Here is a 21,852-nt window from a genome sequence, read left to right as displayed (position 1 = left end):
TTGCAGATGTTGTCCTTGGTGGGATTTGAACCCAGGACCCCCAGCGCTACAAGGCTGCAGTGCAAACCACTGAGCTGCCCATTTATCGTTGTCTGAGGAACGTTTTGCCGCTGAATGCACTGAGCAGACTGCGTGGCCTAAATGTGCTATCATTGCTGCAGCGTCTCCAGACTTGTCTCCCATCAAGCACATCTGGGACGTCATTGGTCGGCAGGGGACCATGCCACTCAGGGAACTAGTCCAAGAGGCTGCTCACAATGGCTGCTCCCTGCCCCCATTCCTTTGAGTGACAGATACACTCACACACACACGCATAGGAAGAGACCAGTCACTCTAGGGGACCGGATAAGGGACAAGGGTAAAACATATCAAGCTAAAATGATGAAGCCAGACTCTAATTCCTGCTGCCCATGAATCAGCTGTCAGGTTCCCTTTCAAGGCTATGTGCACCATCACACAGAATATTTTTTTATTTATTGTTCATTCGCTTCTTAAATACAAAGGTAAGCAGCCATATTCCTGCTGCAGAATGTCTGTGCTTTATTTAGCTGAGTGAGCTGCAAAAATGTTACCAATGTGTCAGATTTCCTGCTTCTGATGACTCTCTCTGCTTTCCTCTGTTTTCTCAGTGTTAGGCCACGGCCTCACTATCAGTATTTGGCCAGTATTTTTTCTCAGGAGTGGGTGATAAATGCAGAATTGGTGACGTGTTTCTATTATACCTTTTCTCTGATTGTTCCTCACCTGGTTTTGGCTCCCACTCCTGAGAAAAAATACTGATCGAATACTGACCGAATACTGATAGTGAGGCCATGGCCTAACACTGAGAAAACTGAGAGGAAAGCAGAGAGAGTCATCAGAAGCAGGAAATCTGACACATTTGTAACATTTTTGCAGCTCACTCCGCTAAATAAAGCACAGACATTGACAGCAGGAATATGGCTGCTTAACTAGCAGGTTGAGAGTTGGACACAGAACGCCACAGTGTGGACAGAGGGAGAAAGCATGTGCAGTCTCAGGGAGGGCAGAGAAAACTGGCTATAGAAAATGAGGACACCTAAAGAGGAAACACGTGTAGCTGTGCTGATATATGAGGCAGGGCCCTAGATACACACCAACCTCACATGCAGCCTGAAAACTGAACTGAAACTTAGTGCAATTTTATTATTTAGAGGAAACTACAGGGATACTGGAAGCCTGTGCTAGCATTTCTTCTGCGGTGTCGCTATCCGTGTGTCAAGAGTGGGAGAAGAGGGTTGCATTGACAATCCAACATAATGGGCAGCACTTTGAACACATTTTATAAGTGGTCATAAACTTGTAAAAAACTCATGAAAGAATAAAGTTACAGTGGTGGCCAAAAGTATTGGCACCCCTGCAATTCTGTCAGATAATACTCAGTTTCTTCCTGAAAATGACTGCAATCACAAATTCTTTGGTCTTATTATCTTCATTTAATTTGCTTGCAAGGAAAAAACACAAAAGAGAATGAAGCAAAAATCAAATCATTGATCATTTCACACAAAACTCCAAAAATGGGCCAGACAAAAGTATTGGCACCCTCAGCCTAATACTTGGTTGCACAACCTTTAGCCAAAATAACTGCGAACAATCGCTTCCGGTAACCATCAATGAGTTTCTTACAATGCTCTGCTGGAATTGTAGACCATTCTTCTTTGGCAAACTGCTCCAGGTCCCTGATATTTGAAGGGTGCCTTCTCCAAACTGCCATTTTGAGATCTCTCCACAGGTGTTCTATGGGATTCAGGTCTGGACTCATTGCTGGCCACCTTAGAAGTCTCCAGTGCTTTCTCTCAAACCATTTTATAGTGCTTTTGGAAGTGTGTTTTGGGTCATTGTCCTGCTGGAAGACCCATGACCTCTGAGGGAGACCCAGCTTTCTCACACTGGGCCCTACATTATGCTGCAAAATTTGTTGGTAGTCTTCAGACTTCATAATGCCATGCACACGGTCAAGCAGTCCAGTGCCAGAGGCAGCAAAGCAACCCCAAAACATCAGGGAACCTCCGCCATGTTTGACTGTAGGGACCGTGTTCTTTTCTTTGAATGCCTCTTCTTTTTCCTGTACACTCTATGTTGATGCTTTTCCCAAAAAAGCTCTACTTTTGTCTCATCTGACCAGAGAACATTCTTCCAAAACGTTTTAGGCTTTCTCAGGTAAGTTTTGGCAAACTCCAGCCTGGCTTTTTTATGTCTCGGGGTAAGAAGTGGGGTCTTCCTGGGTATCCTACCATACAGTCCCTTTTCATTCAGACGCCGACGGATAGTACGGGTTGACACTGTTGCACCCTCGGACTGCAGGGCAGCTTGAACTTGTTTGGATGTTAGTCGAGGTTCTTTATCCACCATCCGCACAATCTTGCATTGAAATCTCTCGTCACTTTTTCTTTTCCGTCCACATCTAGGGAGGTTAGCCACAGTGCCATGGGCTGTAAACTTCTTGATGACGCTGCGCAAGGAAGACACAGGAACATTCAGGTCTTTGGAGATGGACTTGTAGCCTTGAGATTGCTCATGCTTCCTCACAATTTTGTTTCCCAAGTCCTCAGACAGTTCTTTGGTCTTCTTTCTTTTCTCCATGCTCAATGTGGTACACACAAGGACACAGGACAGAGGTTGAGTCAACTTTAATCCATGTTAACTGGCTGCAAGTGTGATTTAGTTATTGCCAACACCTGTTAGGTGCCACAGGTAAGTTACAGGTGCTGTTAATTACGCGAATTAGAGAAGCATCACATGATTTTTCAAACAGTGCCAATACTTTTGTCCACCCCCTTTTTTAGGTTTGGTGTGGAATTATATCCAATTTGGCTTTAGGACAATTCTTTTTGTGTTTTTTCATTGAAGACAAATTAAATGAAGATAATAATACCAAAGAATTTGTGATTGCAATCATTTTCAGGAAGAAACTGAGTATTATCTGACAGAATTGCAGGGGTGCCAATACTTTTGGCCACCACTGTACAGTACAGACCAAAAGTTTGGACACACCTTCTCATTTAAAGATTTTTCTGTATTTTCATGACTATGAAAATTGTATATTCACACTGAAGGCATCAAAACTATGAATTAACACATGTGGAATTATATACTTAACAAAAATGTGTGAAACAACTGAATATATGTCTTATATTCTAGGTTCTTCAAAGTAGCCACCTTTTGCTTTGATGACTGCTTTGCACACTCTTGGCATTCTCTTGATGAGCTTCAAGAGGTAGTCACCAGAAATGGTTTTCACTTCACAGGTGTGCCCTGTCAGGTTTAATAAGTGGGATTTCTTCCCTTATAAATGGGGTTGGGACCATCAATTGTGGTGTGCAGAAGTCAGGTGGATGCACAGCTGATAGTCCTACTGAATAGACTGTCAGAATTTGTATTATGGCAAGAAAAAAGCAGCTAAGTAAAGAAAAACGAGTGGCAATCATTACTTTAAGAAATGAAGGTCAGTCAGTCCGAAAAATTGGGCAAACTTTGAATGTGTCCCCAAGTGCAGTTGCAAAAACCATCAAGCGCTACAAAGAAACTGGCTCACATGAGGACCGCCCCAGGAAAGGAAGACCAAGAGTCACCTCTGCTTCTGAGGTTAAGTTTATCCGAGTCACCAGCCTCAGAAATCGCAGGTTAACAGCAGCTCAGATTAGAGACCAGGTCAATGCAACACAGAGTTCTAGCAGCAGACACATCTCTACAACAACTGTTAAGAAGAGACTTTGTGTAGCAGGCCTTCATGGTAAAATAGCTGCTAGGAAACCACTGCTAAGGACAGGCAACAAGCAGAAGAGACTTGTTTGGGCTAAAGAACACAAGGAATGGACATTAGACCAGTGGAAATCTGTGCTTTGGTCTGATGAGTCCAAATTTGAGATCTTTGGTTCCAACCACCGTGTCTTTGTGCGACGCAGAAAAGGTGAACGGATGGACTCTACATGCCTAGTTCCCACCATGAAGCATGGAGGAGGAGGTGTGATGGTGTGGGGGTGCTTTGCTGGTGACACTGTTGGGGATTTATTCAAGATTGAAGGCATGCTGAACCAGCATGGCTACCACAGCATCTTGCAGCAGCATCCTATTCCATCCGGTTTGCGTTTAGTTGGACCATCATTTATTTTTCAACAGGACAATGACCCCAAACACACCTCCAGGCTGTGTAAGGGCTATTTGACCAAGCAGGAGAGTGATGGGGTGCTATGCCAGATGACCTGGCCTCCACAGTCACCAGACCTGAACCCAATCGAGATGGTTTGGGGTGAGCTGGACCGCAGAGTGAAGGAAAAAGGGCCAACGAGTGCTAAGCATCTCTGGGAACTCCTTCAAGATTGTTGGAAGACCATTTCCGGTGACTACCTCTTGAAGCTCATCAAGAGAATGCCAAGAGTGTGCAAAGCAGTCATCTAAGCAAAAGGTAGCTACTTTGAAGAACCTAGAATATAAGACATATTTTCAGTTGTTTCACACTTTTTTGTTAAGTATATAATTCCACATGTGTTAATTCATAGTTTTGATGCCTTCAGTGTGAATGTACAATTTTCAAAGTCATGAAAATACAGAAAAATCTTTAAATGAGAAGGTGTGTCCAAACTTTTGGTCTGTACTGTATGTTAAAACCAAGCACACCATTGTTTTTCTTATGTAATTCTCAATAAGTCTGATGTGTCACATGACCCTCTTCCCAGTGAAAAAAATAAAGTTGGATCCAAAATGGCTGACTTCAAAATGGCCGCCATGGTCACCACCCATCTGGAAAAGTTACCCCCCTCACATATACTAATGTGCACAAACAGGAAGTTGATATCACCAACCATTCCCATTTAATTTAGGTGTATCCATATAAATGGCCCACCCTGTACTAATATGTGTAAAAAAAATATATATATATTTTTTTCCTGGTCTAAGGTGTCCATAGCCTTCAAAGGTTACATATAAGTTAAAAATTAATTCAAGAACTCTTCAGCTGAATCAGAACAAGCACATTTGTCCAGAATGGGATTTCCTGGCATTCCTGAGGAAAAATTATCTCAGCAATCCCTGAAATCTCAAAAGCGATTGCCACCACTTACTAGCATCAAGCCAGACACATTTATAGTTTCCTAAATATGCAAACGTGCAAGTTCCACACACCGCAATGTTCCACTTTTCAATGTTCCAAACCACCCATTTGATCAGTTGATCAGAGGCCTGACCTGACCCCTAAATTAATCTGACCCAAGAATTAATCAGACCCAAGATTAGATCCCTAATCAGACCCCAGAATTAATCAGACCCCAGATCACAACTCAAAATAATCAGGCCTCTCTGTTCTCCGCCAGTCACTGTATGGCAGCCAAACATCCGCAGACAGTGTGCGGAGCCCGGGTTGGGAAGCGCATTCCTCCTTGAATTTTATTCTCTTGGTTTGAAATATAATGGATTTATGTGGGAGTCCGAAGAATGAACAAATATGAACCTAGATACTTGGTAGACGTCTACTCTTTTCCCTTCACCTTGGTTGGCAGCAATTATTTTATCATCAGAACTTACAAAAAGACCCTACAACATACGAGGTCTCAGCCTTTACTTGTCGGCTCGAGGACACTGATCTCATTGTGCTTCAGAGCTGGAGGTCGGTGGCACGGACACTTTGGATGTAGACAATGGCTCAGTGTCCTGTAGGGAACACACATTTTCCTCTAAAGGCGTGAGCTAGAGGAAATCAACTGTAATTTAATTAGGACTTAAAAATGAGATTCTCTCTACTTGCCATCATTTATGGGGACAACCCCGCACCAGTCCCACACAGAAACACCCCATCCACTCCAGCTTACTCTTTTAGCCTAGGTATGGGGTTTATAGAAACCCAAGCCCTTTTGGCCCAGGTGTCCCGGGAAATCACAGGATTGTTGGTAAGTATGCCATCATTAGCGGTACCATAGACTTACAATAGAATGGTAGGGTGTGTGCCCAAATGGCCACTCTTCTCAACTTCTCCTAGCTGTGGTCTTGTAGCCAGGAGGCGACCTGGGGAACAAGTCCCCCCGTTCTGGTGACCATGAAGGTCCCAGTGTTGGAGTCCACACTGATATATGGGATAAATGATAATTTATGCAAAGCAGAATACACATTTAAGGGTGGGTGATATTTTTTTAGATGTATTTCTGTAAAGCAATTTAAAAAAAATCACACAAAAATTGCATCTGAACGCCAACAGTAGGCTGGTCTAAACCTAAGGCTGTGGCTAAACAGCGACTTCGGCCACTTCACCTGTCGCGCAACCAAAGTTTTCTAGGTATCGCTGCTACATTGAAGTGCAACAGAGGTGAAAGGGGCCTCTTTTAAACTCCGAGGTTACTGCAACAAGCAAGTCCTAAAAAACACATCAGTTGGACTTCTTGATTGTCACAGGCGCAGTATCCTCGCAGTTGCAATGTGGCCCCATTCACCTATATTGTGCTGTGATGTAGCAATGACACTTAGCGAACTTTGGCCGCACAATAGGTGTCTCAGCCTTAGGGGGGGTCACACGATTGTATTTTTTCTCATCTGTGAAAATCGGACCAATTATGCCGTATTAGATAAATATGTGGCAAAGCAAACTGCTAAAATATTGTTTGCAAGACTCCGTCAGTATTTCCAGCTAATCCTTGAAGAAAACCTAGTCAACTGATCTGTCGCCTCCATATTTGAGACGGTTATTGTCCAGGCTCTGGATTCATTAGATCGGCCTCTTGGGTGTTATTTCCACAGATTGCAGAAGCTAATTTACCAGGCTAGTGGCTTCCAAAAAAAAAAAAAAAAATCAATATTTATTTTCAGTCCTGCAAGAGTATTTGATCATTTTTTATTCCCGTTGTTTGCGATGGTGAATAAAAATGAAGAGACCCTTCACCGTGTCATTCCGGAGTGAAGCTCTTCTGTGTTGCATTCAATTATTTATATTGCAGGTCAGCGAGTCCATCAAGAGCCGGCCGCTCAAATGAAGCTAATGAAGAATATAGTACAAAGCTGTGCAAACAACTGCTGAGCAAGTCCTTGCAGGTCCAGGAGGTGAGTGTGACCTCCATACTTATTGCTGATATGTGTCATGTAATATCCCAGTGGCGGTCTATAAAAATGAAATAATCAAATTTCTGGAAGCGTTATATAAATATAGTAGTTTGATGCTGATTGTTCCTACCAAACTGCTGACAATCATAGTTTTAGTAACATAGTTTTTAAGGTTGAAGGAAGACTAAGTCCATCTAGTTCAACCCATAGCCTAACATGTTGATCCAGAGGAAGGCAAAAAAAAAACATGTGGCAAACACCAAGCTCCACATTGGGGAAAAAATTCCTTCCCGACTCCAATCTACAAGTCCAAAAAAGCAAAAAAGGACCAAGCAAAGCCGATCATTAAATATTCTTTGTTAAAAAAAAGTGCAATCTTGAGGGTTATGGTCCCACGTAACGGGCAACGGGAAACTGAAACATGGCCACGCGCCTGAAAACTATAGGGATGTGCATGTCCATATTTCAAGAATAGTTTTTTTCTAGGGTATTGATACTTGATTTTGCAAGTTTGAGTATATCTAACGCTGGATTCACACATCTGTGTGATTCATGGACTGGACGCGGGTCTCCTGACCTGAACTTGACAGCCTTATAGGCATATAAGTGGTCAAGTTCGGATCAGGAGACCAGCGCCCGGCCTATCAATCATGGAACGTACTGAGACTACGACACACAGATGTGTGAATCCAGCCTAAGGTTATGGGTTTTTGGAGCATAAACTGAGCGAAAACTCTCCAAATCCTCCTCAGAAACTCAAAACTCCTCAAAAATGTGGAGTTTCTGCACAGTTTCCTCTCTAAAAACTCAGCAAAAAGACTCAGCGTGTACACATCCTAAGAGTAAGATTACACAGGAAAGAATTTGTGTACTAGGCAAGTTAATGAGATTTTACAATTCTAATCCACATGCTCAGGATTATCCAAACATAGTAAATGACGTGCGGTGCAGAATGTCAAATCCGCAGTGTCAAATTTTGCTGCAGATTTTACCCCAGTGTTGAAATTCATAGCAAAATTCAGAATCATGGCACATGCAGATTTTGCAGCAGACATTTACCATATGTGCGGACATATCCAATAGTTGACAACATTCACAAATTGTGCTTTTGGCTAAACTGTGGCAAAAACCACAATATGACCCAACAGCGTGATCTGAGCCTGCTCAAATAATGTCTCTATATAAACAAATAGGGTTTGAGTTAGTCAATTGCTGCTAATGTCTATATTTAAGGCTACTTGGCCTAATATTAGATTTCTACAGGAAAGAAGGAGGAATCTAATATTAGGCCAGGTAGCCAGTATGAAAAATTGCAATTTTTTTTAATATAGTTAGTTAATTAGAAAAATCTTTTAAAATACATTTATTATGAAAAACACAATTTAAACAATAGGTCCATTTCCCTTTAAAGGGGTTTTTCAGGACTACAATTTTGATGGTCTATACTCAGTATATCAATAAATATTCAATCCATATTCAATCAGCTCATTGGTGGGATTGCAAAGAGTCCAACCCCCACGGATTTGACACGCTATCAATATTGTATTTGAAGAAGACCCACACTCTCTTGACTTAGTTGATCGGTGGGGGTGCTGGTAAGTGGACCCCCCATCAATCTGATGTTAATGACCATACCTAGTCCATCAATATCAAAGTCCTGGAAAACCCTAATTCTAATGATCCTCCTGTCTGATCATTGTGCATTTGGTTACTCAACACAACACTGATATTCAGTATCTGTGTCGCCTGCAGGACGGGAAACTACACAGATCGCATTGTTATCAACCAGTGGACATTAGTTATCCTGTAGGAATACTTGAATCCCCCCAGGCACATATCCAGCATCATCCACAACGTCCACCTCTGCCCGTCCAGAAGAACGTGCCCGCAAGACCACTTCCAGCAAAACCATCTCTCCGAGGCATAAAGGTACGCGCTTACTGCTGCACTGAACTCCTATATGATTGGTTTCAGCACATTTTAACAATTAGTATTATCCCCAAAAGACCCACAATGAAAGCGAGAATTCCTCCCATCACACAAACCAATGTAGAGCTATAGATGTTTGACCGGTGGGAGCTGTAAAGAGAAGAGAAGACCACCGTGATCTCGGAATTAGTGGAGACGCATTTGAAGATTAATCCTGTTTTTTTACAACTCTGCTCCTCAGTTACTCCTCCTGGAGATGCCTTACTACCTTGAGAACTGGAAGTTACCATTCTTGTTTTCTATAGGACGTGTCCCAAGATTGGACATTGTCCAACCATTGCTAATATAGTGTCAGATTGTACCAGGGTATACCCAGTTGACATCCAGTTAACAAATTTTATTCATATATTTTTAGTAGGAATAACAGAGGAAGGGTACAAAACAGACTCACAAAAAAACATTTTTAAATACTCTTTTAGACAATAAGTTAATATCAAGAAGCAGGAATCCGGGAGACAATGTTCTGGAGAAAGACCATGAGAAGAACCCTTTATAAAGGGCTCCTGTCTTCACATTTTAACATGATGATAATCATTTTATTTCTATAGCGCCAACATATTCCACAGCACTTTACAATTAAGTGGGGACATATACAGAAAATAAAGAAATTGAAGAGTAACAATAGTTCAACAGTTACAGGAGGAGTGAGGGTCTTGTTCCAAGTTACAATCTATAAGGATATAGGGGGACACAATACGTAGAACGTGCTGTCATGTTTGGTCTAGCCATCATTATACTAAATAGGGGTTACGATATAAAGCTGCATGATCCGGTCCTCATCCATCATCTGTTTAAGTGCAGGTAACAAATGCATGGAGATTGTGGAGACCGATGAGTAGGAGGGAGCAGACTCTGAAGAAAATGTAGAAAGGGGGAACACGGAACTTTGGAAGAGTTAGGTTAGTGAAGTGTGGTGATAGGCTGACTAGAGAGATGTGTTTATAAAGCAGGCTTTAAAATGTAGGGGCTGGGTAATAATCGGATGGTCAAGGGTAGTACATTCCAGAAAACTGTCACAGCACAAAAGAAGTCTTGGAGATGGAGATGCAAGGTTCGGATTATGGAGAATGTTAGTCTTAGATCAGCTGCAGAATGGAGGGCACGAGTAGACTAATAGACAGAGATGAGGGAGGAGAACTGTGGAGAGCTTTGTAGGTAAGTTAATATTGTACTCTGTAGCGGATGGGTAACCAGTGCAATGACTGGCAAAAGGCGGAGGTATCGGTGTAGCAGCTGGACAGAAATACAACCCTGGCTGCTGCATTCAGGATGGATTAGAGAGGAGAAAATTTGGTTAGAGGGAGACCGATCAGTAGAGAGTTGGAGTAGTCCAGACGAGAATGAATAAGAGCAACAGTAAGAGTTTTTGGAGTTTCAAAGGTGAGAAAAGGTCGGATTTTGGAGTTGTTTTTAAGGTGCAGGTAACATAAACGAGTGAGGAATTGGATACAGAGAATGAAGGAAAGATCTGTATCAAATATGAGCTCAAGTCATAGCGTGTGCTCTGGGGAGTTATGGTTGAACCACCCAAGGAAATTTTATATGGAAGTAGTGGTACAACTGTGAAGGTGCTTGTCCCCAAATAACAATGATACCATTATTGTAAAGATACGATATGCCAGTCATGAGAAAGTAGAAGCCATATGTAAATCAGGTTGGAAGTGCATTGGGGGCATGTCAGTGCACTTGGACGATACGATGCAGTCCATTTACACTGACACGCCCACATTGCTCTTCCTACCTGATTTGCATATGGCTTCTACTTTAGATTTCTCATGACTGGCATATCGGATCTTTACAATAATGGTATCATTGTTATTTGGGACAAGCTCCTGTACAGCCACTATGCCCACATAAGAGGTTCCCTTCAGTGCTGCGTTCTCCTGAAGATAACAGATGTTTCTAAGGATCCCACTGTACGATATTGTGATCAGTGTTTATCAGTGAAGGCCACAAAAAAAACAAACTTTAATACACACACAGGGTTTACAGCAATACAAATACAAACTTACATAAAACTACCAACAGATTCCCCAAAAACAAAGTAGTCCTGACACCTGCATAGAGAGGAGAAAACCTCATCATTTTCTTGTATCTCTCAGCAGTTCCTACGTTCTGTATTAGTGCAGACCACACAAATTCTGTCCAAACTTATCTTCATTGTGCATTCATAAACGGGGCAAAGACACAGAAAGCTCCGCATGAAAAGTCGGCTCACTCTCCATTAATCTCAGTGATCGGGCTGGCAGACTGAAAGAAAGATCATTACTTATTTATAAGGTGTCCACATATTCCCACTGCTGCATAAAAAGACAAGAAGCTGGTGCCGGTCTGGGAGCAGAACCTGCGGAGCGCCCACTTCTCACGGAGACATTTAATGTACTACAAGAGCTCCTGGGCACCAGCCGAGTATGGGTCAACAAAACTTCTGAGATGTACAAACAATGTACATGTCTAAACAATGTCTAAAGGCTTCTATGTGGCTTTGACATACTGTAAGACATTTGAAATAAATGTGCCCCCATATAGTGAAATGAAAAACTGTTTGGGGGAAGTTCTCAGCTGTGCAGTATCAGCCTCCTATATAGTCTCTGCTCTGGCAATCTGGATTGCCAGTGTTAAGTCTTCGGCTGCCTGGTGAGGAATGGAGGATTTGGTATTTTCTAGAGGCGTTTAAGTAGAGTTGTTCTATGACTGTTGCTTGGAGTTTTGGTTGTGTGCATAGTCCCATCCTCTTTATTTTTGTCTACCTTCCTAATCCCTTCGGTGTTTTCCCTCTGTTGTCAATGAGTGCATGTTTTCAATGTTTGGTATTTTCATTTATCCCTGTATGTTCTTTCCTTGTTTGTCTGGTTTGTGTATTTACATACACTATTCCTCCCCACTTCCTCGGGTGGGGGAGGGGACAGATAAGGGGTGATTAATGAGTACAGCAAGGTATGTGGCCCCAGCATCTTCACCATCAGAAGTAACCTGGGGAGCAGGGATAGCTAGGGTGCCCCTAGCGTTAGGGACAGGGTAGGAGCCCCTGGTCCCGGGTTATCAGACAACAGTATTGTGACACCGTTGGGGAGAGAGAGAGGGAAAGAGAATATTTTTCAGCTCAAAAGTTCGGGTTCTGGTTCAAGTTCGGATACAGTGCTGGTACCCGAACTAAACTTTGGAATAAAGTTTAGGTCGGGTACCAGAAGCCAAACTTCCACAGGTCTGCTGATCCCTACTGTAGGCATGTGTAACTGCTGATGTGGCCCCTTGGCTGGAGGAGAAAAAACTTCTTCCAGATGAATAATAGTAGAGGAGGACGATATCACGTTAAATGAACAGGCTGTGCTGTGATAAATGCGAAGCCTTTTTTTTTTTCAATATAGCCCTTTATTGACCAACGTGTTTTGGCACCAAACCGGTGCCTTTCTAAAGGTAAAAACTTGGTATACTTGGCATACTTTTACCTTGTGAAAGGCGCCAATCCAGTGCCGAAACACGTTGGGACAATAAAGAACCATTTTGGAAAACAAAAGGCTTCTCAATTACCCTAGCGCAGCCCGGTCAACTTGATATCGTCCTCCTCTACAATTACTACAATTTGACAACTTCACCCATATGACAACTTGGTAGGAAAGGAGGTTTGGGATATTTTGGTTAGGGGGATCACACGATCATTATAAAGAGGAAAGGCAGTCACATGGACTACAAGCTGTGACTGTTATGTTCTGCAACAAGTACTAAGGAAAGAAAGGGGAAAGTTATCCCTACAGTAAGACGAAGCTGAATCCCTACGATGTAGCTGGCTGCCTGTTCCTAGCGAACAGACCCGCCTTAGTTCTCGGCTAGTCTGAACGAAGACCTATAGCATAAGGGGAGGGGTCCCTAAAAGAACTAAGAACTGGAACAAAAATGGGACACCTCCTAAACAGAGAAGTTGTTGCAGAACACAAAAAGATAAACTGACAAAAAGGTACTAGAGGTCCCAGAAGGACCAAGCGAACTGACAGAGAAAGGCACAGAAGCACCTGGCTAGCAAAACAGTCAAACAACACTGAAGTCCAGCACAGCCAAAAGGGCGGAGCTGGAATATAAAGGCAGATGGTCACATGACCGCAAAACACAAGATGGAAAAAACAAACAGGAGGGTTCTAACAGTGACTCTACAATCACCAAGGGGTCTGGTTATCACTGTGTTCTGGACTCCTGCTGTAAGTCGCCGGGATTAGAGAAAGATGTCCATGGATATGTCATACATTAAATGTCTGAAATGTAGATTTTACCTCTAGAGCCCACACCTCGAGACTGGGACTGGCATCTGTGAGTTTTGTATGGCGCATCCTGTGGTTATGCCGACTGCTCATTTTTTCTTTTTTTTCAGTGCCGCTCCATTCCAAAGTTATGCCCTCCAGTAATAATGATGCAAACTTTCCCTTCGACCAACTGGGCGTGTACCACATTAGTTCTTCGTTGGCGTTTACATTTTTTCTAATGCCGGCCAATCAAAACATGTCCACGCCCACAGTGAATTTCTGTAGTATACGCCCAGTTAGCTGAAGGGAAAATTTGCACCATTATTACCAGGTGGCATAACTCTGGAACGGAGGGGCGCGGAATAAAATCTGATCGGCACCGACTGGAGAAGGAACTGAGCATAAGTAAAAAAAAAAAAAGTGAAAGGTCCTGTTCACAGAGATCCTGTCATATTAATTTAACCCCATGAAACCTCAATATTTATCATTAGTATTTGCCTAAGAAAAATCTTGTTTATGTTTCAAAAAGATGCTGATTATTGGGGCCAGGGTAATTATTTTGGGTGGATTTCCACCTGGGCCCTGGAGCTTAAGGAGAACCAACACATTCGGAGTCTAATTGGGCAGCAGCCACATGGGCTCCCAAAAAAATAAATTTGGCATTTGAGGTACATTTTTATGAAATTTAGCAATATGCAGTAAGCATAGAGGTGGAAATCTAAGTGACAGGTTCCCTTTAAATCTGCTCCGTCTTCCATTCCCAGTAATTGGAAATTGTATATCTGTAATAGTTTTCTTTTACTACAACTCGGCAATTGAAGGGAACATGGAATTGTAAATGTTTAAGACTCCTTGTCCTGGGGGTACAATGAAACATGTGTGAGACTTGTATATAAACATTGTATGGAGGCGTCCATTTCCAAGAGCGCGTAGCGCAGATATGTGCCGCGGTCCTTGGACGCCGCCGTCCTGGGATATAACTGGTGACGGTCCCATCAAGGCTATGTGCACACAACGTCTGTTAAAATTAAGCCAAGTTTTTCATGCCGGAGACTCTTCAGGAAACTCTGGTGTTTTTTTTTCCTGAAGTGTCTTTTGTTTTTTTTTGGGGGGGTCGTTTCTTGACCATTTTTCTGACGGCTTTGACAAATGGTGTTTTCTTTCCCAGGGCTTTTGTCACTGATCTTTTACTGTCGTTTTCTGTTTTGTTTTGTTTTTTCACTCCATTAAATAATGAAGAAATCCCTAACAGGTTTTTAACCAAAGGCGAAATGCTACAATAGACGTCCGGTCATCTTTCCCGTTGACTGCATTGTAAAGCACAGATTGTCTTCTGAGCAGAAAGTGTCTGAAGAATGGATCGGTCACTTCTGATAACCTCTTGGCGTTTTTAAAAACCTGAAGTGATTAAAAGATGATCAAATCCCTGATCACAGCGAGTCGATTTTACATAGAAATGCTTGTGTTCATTGTCTTGAGTGGTTTCCAGGTGGTTTCTTTGGCGGAATCAGCCTGAAAAAGACGTTGTGTGCAGATACTCGAGTCTAAGATCTTTGGGCATCGGACTAAGCTGAGATGCCGCAGTATTCCTAAAACACCGCTGAACATTAGACACTTTGACAGGAAGAGATGAGCTGTGACATCACAAAGTAAATGGTGGATCCTGTGATATCTACTGTATATAGAGGTGTTATCAGACATTGTACAGGAGGGGGAGGAGGTGAGCTGTGATATCACAAAGTAAATGGTGGATCCTGTGATATCTACTGTATATAGAGGTGTTATCAGTCATTGTACAGGAGGAGGAGGTGAGCTGTGACATCACAAAGTAAATGGTGGATCCTGTGATATCTACTGTATATAGAGGTGCTATCAGTCATTGTACAGGAGGAGGAGGTGAGCTGTGACATCTATAGTGAATGGTGGATCCTGTGATATCTACTGTATATAGAGATGTTATCAGTCATTGTACAGGAGGAGGAGGTGAGCTGTGACATCACAAAGTAAATGGTGGATCCTGTGATATCTACTGTATATAGAGGTGTTATCAGACAATGTACAGGATGAGGAGGAGGTGAGCTGTGACATCACAAATTAAATGGTGGATCCTGTGATATCTACTGTATATAGAGGTGTTATCAGACATTGTACAGGAGGAGGAGGAGGTGACCTGTGACATCACCTATTGTGACTGGTGGATCCTGTGTTATCTACTGTATATAGAGGTGTTATCAGTCATTGTACAAGAGGAGGAGGAGGTGAGCTGTAACATCACCTATTGTGAATGGTGTTATCTACTGCATATAGTATAGGTGTTGTCAGTCATTGAACAGGAGGAGGAGGAGGTGACCTGTGACATCACCTATTGTGACTGGTGGATCCTGTGTTATCTACTGTATATAGAGGTGTTATCAGTCATTGTACAAGAGGAGGAGGAGGTGAGCTGTAACATCACCTATTGTGAATGGTGTTATCTACTGCATATAGTATAGGTGTTGTCAGTCATTGAACAGGAGGAGGAGGAGGTGAGCTGCGACTTCACCTATTGTGAAAGGTCGATCCTGTCTGTTATCTGCTGTATATAGAGGTGTTATCAGTCATTTTACAGGAGTTGGAGGTGAGCTGTGACATCTCCTATTGTGACTGGTGGATCCTGTGTTATCTACTGTATAGAGAGGTGTTATCAGTCATTGTACAGGAGGAGGAGGTGAGCTGTGACATCACCTATTGTGAATGGTGGATCCTGTGTGTTACCTACTGTATACAGAGGTGTTACCATTCATTGAAATCCTGTCTGTCGTGATAACGAGACTGCAGAAAGATCGTTAGTACAGAACAGGAAACAGCAGTTGTCTAGTTAGTATTAAGTCTGTTGGTCGGAGTGAATATTTTTTATTATAGGAAGTAGTGATACATAAAAACATAAAATTGAAAGAAGCATTATCTGAAATTTTCAAAAATTCATTCAACATAAAACCAGATTGAAACAATGGCTCATTTTCTGATTACTTCCTTTAAAAAGTAAAAGAAGTCATATTCACCTCACCAATATCCTGTCACTTCCCTTACACTTCATGGTCCCCCATAGAGGACTGGTTTTAGTATTGATTAGCTGCAGCGGTGTCTGGAAGTCGCTTAGCCACTCTCACTAAAAAAAATAACACGCAGATAAAAAAAGAGACACCTATAAAGAGATACGTTTTTACATCTTCACCTTTTACTGTAGCCCAATTTCTTTGAGCCTTTCTTGAGGCCTTTTAGCAAAATGAGAGAGGACCATGTACTGTGCCGTGCATCATTTACATTACATAATTTAATTTTATATGATACCAGCTAAACAGTGTTCCCTCTACGGGGGGGTCTCAGGAGTAAGGATATACCCCTATATAAAAACGGTTTGGCTATAAGGGAGGGAATAAACCTGTTAGGTCAAAACTGTCATATGGTCATAAATCAGAAGAAGAAAGATAAGAGTTACAAACTAAAGTCAGGATCAGCTCACTGACAGGTTCTCAGTTAACTCATTCTGCAGCCTGCAAGAGAAAGCACTATGAGACTATAAAAGGCATATGGTGCAACATGTTAATGGCAAAAATGATTTTTAACCCCAAAATTTATTTATTTAAAGGGGTTGGCCACTACTAGGTCAACCCTTTCTTAAATAGTAAAATAAGCTTATACTCCCCTCCCGCACCAGCAATGTTGGCATGCAGGGTTTGCATAATAATCTTTAATAATAATCTTTTTATTTATATAGCGCCAACATATTCCACAGCACTTTACAATTTACAGACACTGTCCCCATCAGGGCTCACAATCTAGATTCCCTATCAGTATGTCTTTGGTGTGTGGGAGGAAACCGGAGGAAACCAACACAAACACGGGGAGAACATACAAACTCCTTGCAGATGTTTTCCTTGGTGGGATTTGAACCCAGGACCCCAGCACTGCAAGGCTGAAGTGCTAACCACTGAGCCATCGTGCCGCCCGTTTGTATGACATTGTGATGTTGTGTGAACACTGCAGGCAATCAATGGCCGCTGATAACAATGTCATGTGAGTGCCGGGAGCGACAGGGGAGTATGAGTTTATTAGGACTCGGAAAATTAAAATGGGATTGACCAAATAAGTAAAAAATTACACTAAAGGTGTTCATTGCCTGAAGTCATACAGTGGTACTGACCATGTATTATGTGGGCACAGTATGGCGGTAGGTGAACGCTACAGAGCAATTTTTACTCTGAGTTTTCCATTGAAGCAGCATTAGGGGTTTCCTCTAAATGCAGCCATCGGGATATTTTGCATTTGGAACAGACATTGCATTTCCATTTGCATTTCTAACGATGGGGATGGCACATAAGGTATGCCAGGCGCTGTGTGATATACAGTATAATCTACCCCGGCAGGTTGGCTCCTGGTACTGCTCGGCAGGAGTCTATTTGTTGCTAAGTGCTCACAATCCGCACTCTTCTCCCCGGGCAGTGCATGGCTCGGATGCCAAGTGGCACGGTTCCCATCGGTGGAGCTGCGCTTTTTTACAAACAGCTCGACGTTTTATTTCCCTTCTTGTCATGTTTAGAGACGTCCCCGGTATGTAATACATCCTCTTTATGTATCTAATATTCTTGTCTCCAAACAATTACAGATAAGCAGAATCTGTTTGTACAGTCTTATCATGCAGGAAGCCGCTGATTACACGCTTTATGACAATAGCTGGAGCGGCCAACGTGGAGAGGAACACGTCGCTAGAAAAGGCGAAAAAATGGAAATCAAAGCTCGGAAATTGCACAATCCTTCATTTCAATTATCGCTTTTCTAAAAAAAAAAAAAAACAAACAAAAAAAAAAACGCTTTAACTGATCAAAAGACGGTGTCTGATGTAACGGGCCAGGCGGAGGATTCTGTAGATGCTAAACCGGACATGCAACCCGAATGTGCAGTACGTCGGCAAGTGCAAATCCACTTAAGAGTTCGGGGTTCGTACCAGACAGTTAGTGTCCGATACTAAATGCCGAACACGGAATTTATCCGGAAGTCCGTTGCAATGTTCGGGGAGAGAGAAAGAACACGAGAGATAGATAGAGAGAAAAAAACTTCCAGCTCAAAATTCCAAGCCCCCGTTGTTTTCAATGGGGTTTGGGTACGGTTGTAGTTCCTGAAACGAACGTTGGAATAAATTTTTGGGTCGAGTAACAAAACCCAAACTTCCAAGGGTCCGCTCCCTAGTAAAAATTTGTTGGGACCAGAATACCCCTTTAAATGGGCTTTCCACTCTGAACAATCCTTACTTGTTAGATGGACCCTTTGACAAGACGTTGATCACAAAGTATCAATCAGGTGGGAACCCCGCCAATCAGCTTTAATCTTTGGAAACCGGACAGTAATTTTTCAATTTACTTGCAGCGCCACCACAGGGTAAACTAAGAATTACATAGCTCCTATCTATATCAATGGCCTGTCTGTGTAATGCAGGACAGGACAGGTCCTTCAGAGAGAAGACAACCCCTCTCGACTATGGCTGAGTAATAGAAGCCCTGAACATGGGTGTATGAAAAATTGGTGGCTAAACTAGAATATCCCTTTCATTGATGGTAGCAGTTATCTATTCAGCATGCTGTAACGTATAGTCCACCCATACATTTTGGATAAAAGTTGATCCTCTCAATCATTTTTGATTAGGAGGACTCTTACTAGGATAAATCACCCAAAATACCAAGGGCAGAATAGCTGTGTTTCTTCTAAAAGGTAAATGGTCACTGACTTGTTGTTTCAACAAACTTTGCATCATTCAATAGTACAGGCAAATATATGAAACTTTGTAACATACAGTAGAGTATCTGTAGAGAAATCTGCTTCCTTCTCCACTTATGAGCCACTTCTATCTCTGCCACTTAATATTATCATTTGCTCTAAAATAAACCCCATCTCAAATCCATCTTGGTGAAGACAAGACAGACAGCTGCCAGCACAGTGAGCATATCATATTCTATACAGTGAGAAGAAGCCAAGAGCAGAGGGAAACAAGAACAAAAACATGGGATATTAGCCAGTATATTAGCTTATGCCAGAGCTGGATTCACAGTTACACTGCTCAGAACTGCTGTGCAATCTCCTCCATTCTTCTGTTGCTTCTGGTTTCCCTGTGTTTGAGAAATATCATAGCAGCTACTCTCCACCCAGTAGCTCAGAGAAAACTGAATATTAAAGATAGAGTCTGCAGAGGAGACAAATACGAGATGCAATCATATAATGGCCACAAATAGTGTTATTCGTCATGTACCCACATTGCTGCTTACTTCGCTCCTTGAAAGTATAGTTATCCTTTAAAAACATCTGTACACACTCCTCATTAGTTGAAGAATTACAAACAAAATGGCAGAAGTTTGTACTATGGTAAAGGCACTGAGGGTCCCACTAATGATACCCTCATTGGTGAAGGGCAACACCCATTTCCCAATCCCTGCCAGAAGCTCAACATCTTGGCTGTGTCTCCTATTGACTACGCTCCGGTCAAGTGTTTCAACAGTTGACCCCTCATTTATCAGGTCAAAACTGGTTGTAGGGTTCTTCCCCAACTTTTAAAAGGTATTGCTTATGGACCCAGGGTGGGGAGTTCAGAAAAAAAAAAACTTTACTTACCTCCATGACCAGTGGCGCTCCTCCTCCTCACTGGTGGCAGACAGTGGCCAGTGTGGAGTAGCAGTTGATGTCCAAGACTTGAATAAAGTTTTTTTTTTCGTTAATTCCCCACCCTGGGTCCATATACAACAATTTTAAGGTACAATAATCCCTTTAATATTTTATTAAAGGGGTTTGCAAGAATTGTTATTTGATCCTATCCTTAAAGCAGGCCTTTAATGTTATGATAAGACGAGTCCAACTCCTGAGGCCAATTGCAGTGCTTGATATGAAGAGAGGGAGCTGAAGCTGTGTGTGGCTGTTCCTGGGCCATTTCTGAATGCAGTACTTAGCAGTGTAGCTGTGATTAGAGCTCTGGGTTATATGACTTGACCTCTTTATCTAATCATACATTTATTTCCTCCTATTGCTGTAGCTCCACTGATCTTTATATGATTTCAATTTAAAAATGTTCAAGAGAGGGAGCTGAAGCTACACGGCCATCACTTTTGTGTGTGGCTGTTCCTGGGCCATTTCTCAATTCAGTACTTAGCAATGTGGCTGTGACTCCAGCTCTGGGTTAGATGACTTGACCTCTTTATCTAATCATACATTTATTTCCTCCTATTGCAGTAGCTCCACTGATCTTTATATGATTTCAATCTAAAAATGTTCAGAAGAGAAGAATGTGTAGTTTAGGGTTGTAAGTGCCTAAATGTGCTGTTAGGAAATTGCCGCCTCCTTCTTCCTACAGTCTTGGAACTTTTTGATGACTTTAATATTCCTGTATCTCACAGAAGAGGGGCACATTACATAACGTGTAACATTCAGAAGAGAGCATCCTACTCTGTACTTATTCACCAGCAATTGCCATTTTGACGGAGAAAATCGCTGCGCTGCAGCGTAATTCCCACATCTTTTACATAAATGATAAGCCCGGCCTGGCGGCAGTTCTGCGGTTGCCGGCAGCAGTATCCGCGCTCTCCTCGCTGCTGCTTGTAGTTGTGGTTTTGGTACCTGTTTTCCTGATTGTTCGCATGGAGTTATGAACACATTAAACAACTGTTGTGAGCGGCTCGCGCAGCACATTACATGGAAGCGCTCAATTACTACTCGTCCCACTGAGCTCGCCGGCTTTAAACACTCTCAGATCTGTAAATGTGAATAAGCGACCATTTACAATAGTACCCTCCTGTAACGTCTTACTGTGAGCGCTCTGGTAATTGAAGTGGAGGAAGATGGAGGTTCTGGTTCGAGGCAGTGAACTCACGTAAATAAAAAAAAAACATGGCTGCTTTCTTCCAAAAACAGCGCCACCCCAACTCACAGGTTGTGTGTGGCATTGCAGCTCACTCTGCATACACTTTAATGGCAGTAAGTTGCAATACCAGGCACAACCTGTGGACAGGTGAGGCGCTGTATCTCAAAGAAAGCAGACATGTTTTTATAAACATGTATAACCACTTTAACCTGTTTTATGTCATAATAATACCTTTTAAACCCCTCCAGGGCCTGGGCCAATTTTTGTTTTTTCCTCCTCTTCTTCTACAAAGAGACATAACTTTTTCATTTTTCCTCCCATATATCCGTATAAAGACTGTTTTTGTGGCGGGACAAGTTGTACTTTTGAATGACACCATTGATTTTACCACATAGTGGTAAGCAGGTTAAAAACGACCAAAAAATGGTCCAGGACACTTTGCAGCGATCAGCGACCTCACAGCAGGGGCCTGATCGCTGCAAAGTGTCACACATAGCGACATCGCTGGTGAGGTCGCTGCTGCGTCACCAAAACCGTGACTCAGCAGCGATCTCGCTATGTGAGACGGGGGCTTTAGTACAGTGCGGCGGCGCCAAATGAATGCTGCAATACCAGACATGAGTGGGAAAGCAAGAATTCTCTTTTTTTATAATATCACACTACCCCTTTAAGGAGGTTAAATGTGAAGTTGGGATACAAGCTCCAGCA

The 21,852-nt window shown here is 42.4% G+C and overlaps 1 protein-coding gene across 1 annotated transcript in view; it reads left to right on the top strand.

Moving 5' to 3' along the window:
* ADAM12 (ADAM metallopeptidase domain 12) overlaps nt 1-21,852 on the top strand; it is a 778,476-nt gene that overhangs the window by 734,913 nt on the left and 21,711 nt on the right. The window contains exons 20-21 of the mRNA XM_073685043.1: nt 6,939-7,041; nt 8,794-8,970. Of these exons, the coding sequence (XP_073541144.1) occupies nt 6,939-7,041; nt 8,794-8,970 (280 nt within the window). The remainder of the gene's footprint in view (nt 1-6,938; nt 7,042-8,793; nt 8,971-21,852) is intronic.

The sequence above is a fragment of the Phyllobates terribilis genome, unplaced genomic scaffold (genome assembly GCF_046119375.1).
Source record: "Phyllobates terribilis strain yellow unplaced genomic scaffold, ASM4611937v1 Scaffold_5__5_contigs__length_657084704, whole genome shotgun sequence".
NCBI classification, from domain to species: Eukaryota; Metazoa; Chordata; class Amphibia; order Anura; family Dendrobatidae; genus Phyllobates; species Phyllobates terribilis.
The sequence above is the reverse complement of the archived record's forward strand: the minus strand, read 5'-3'. Positions and strand labels throughout refer to the sequence as shown.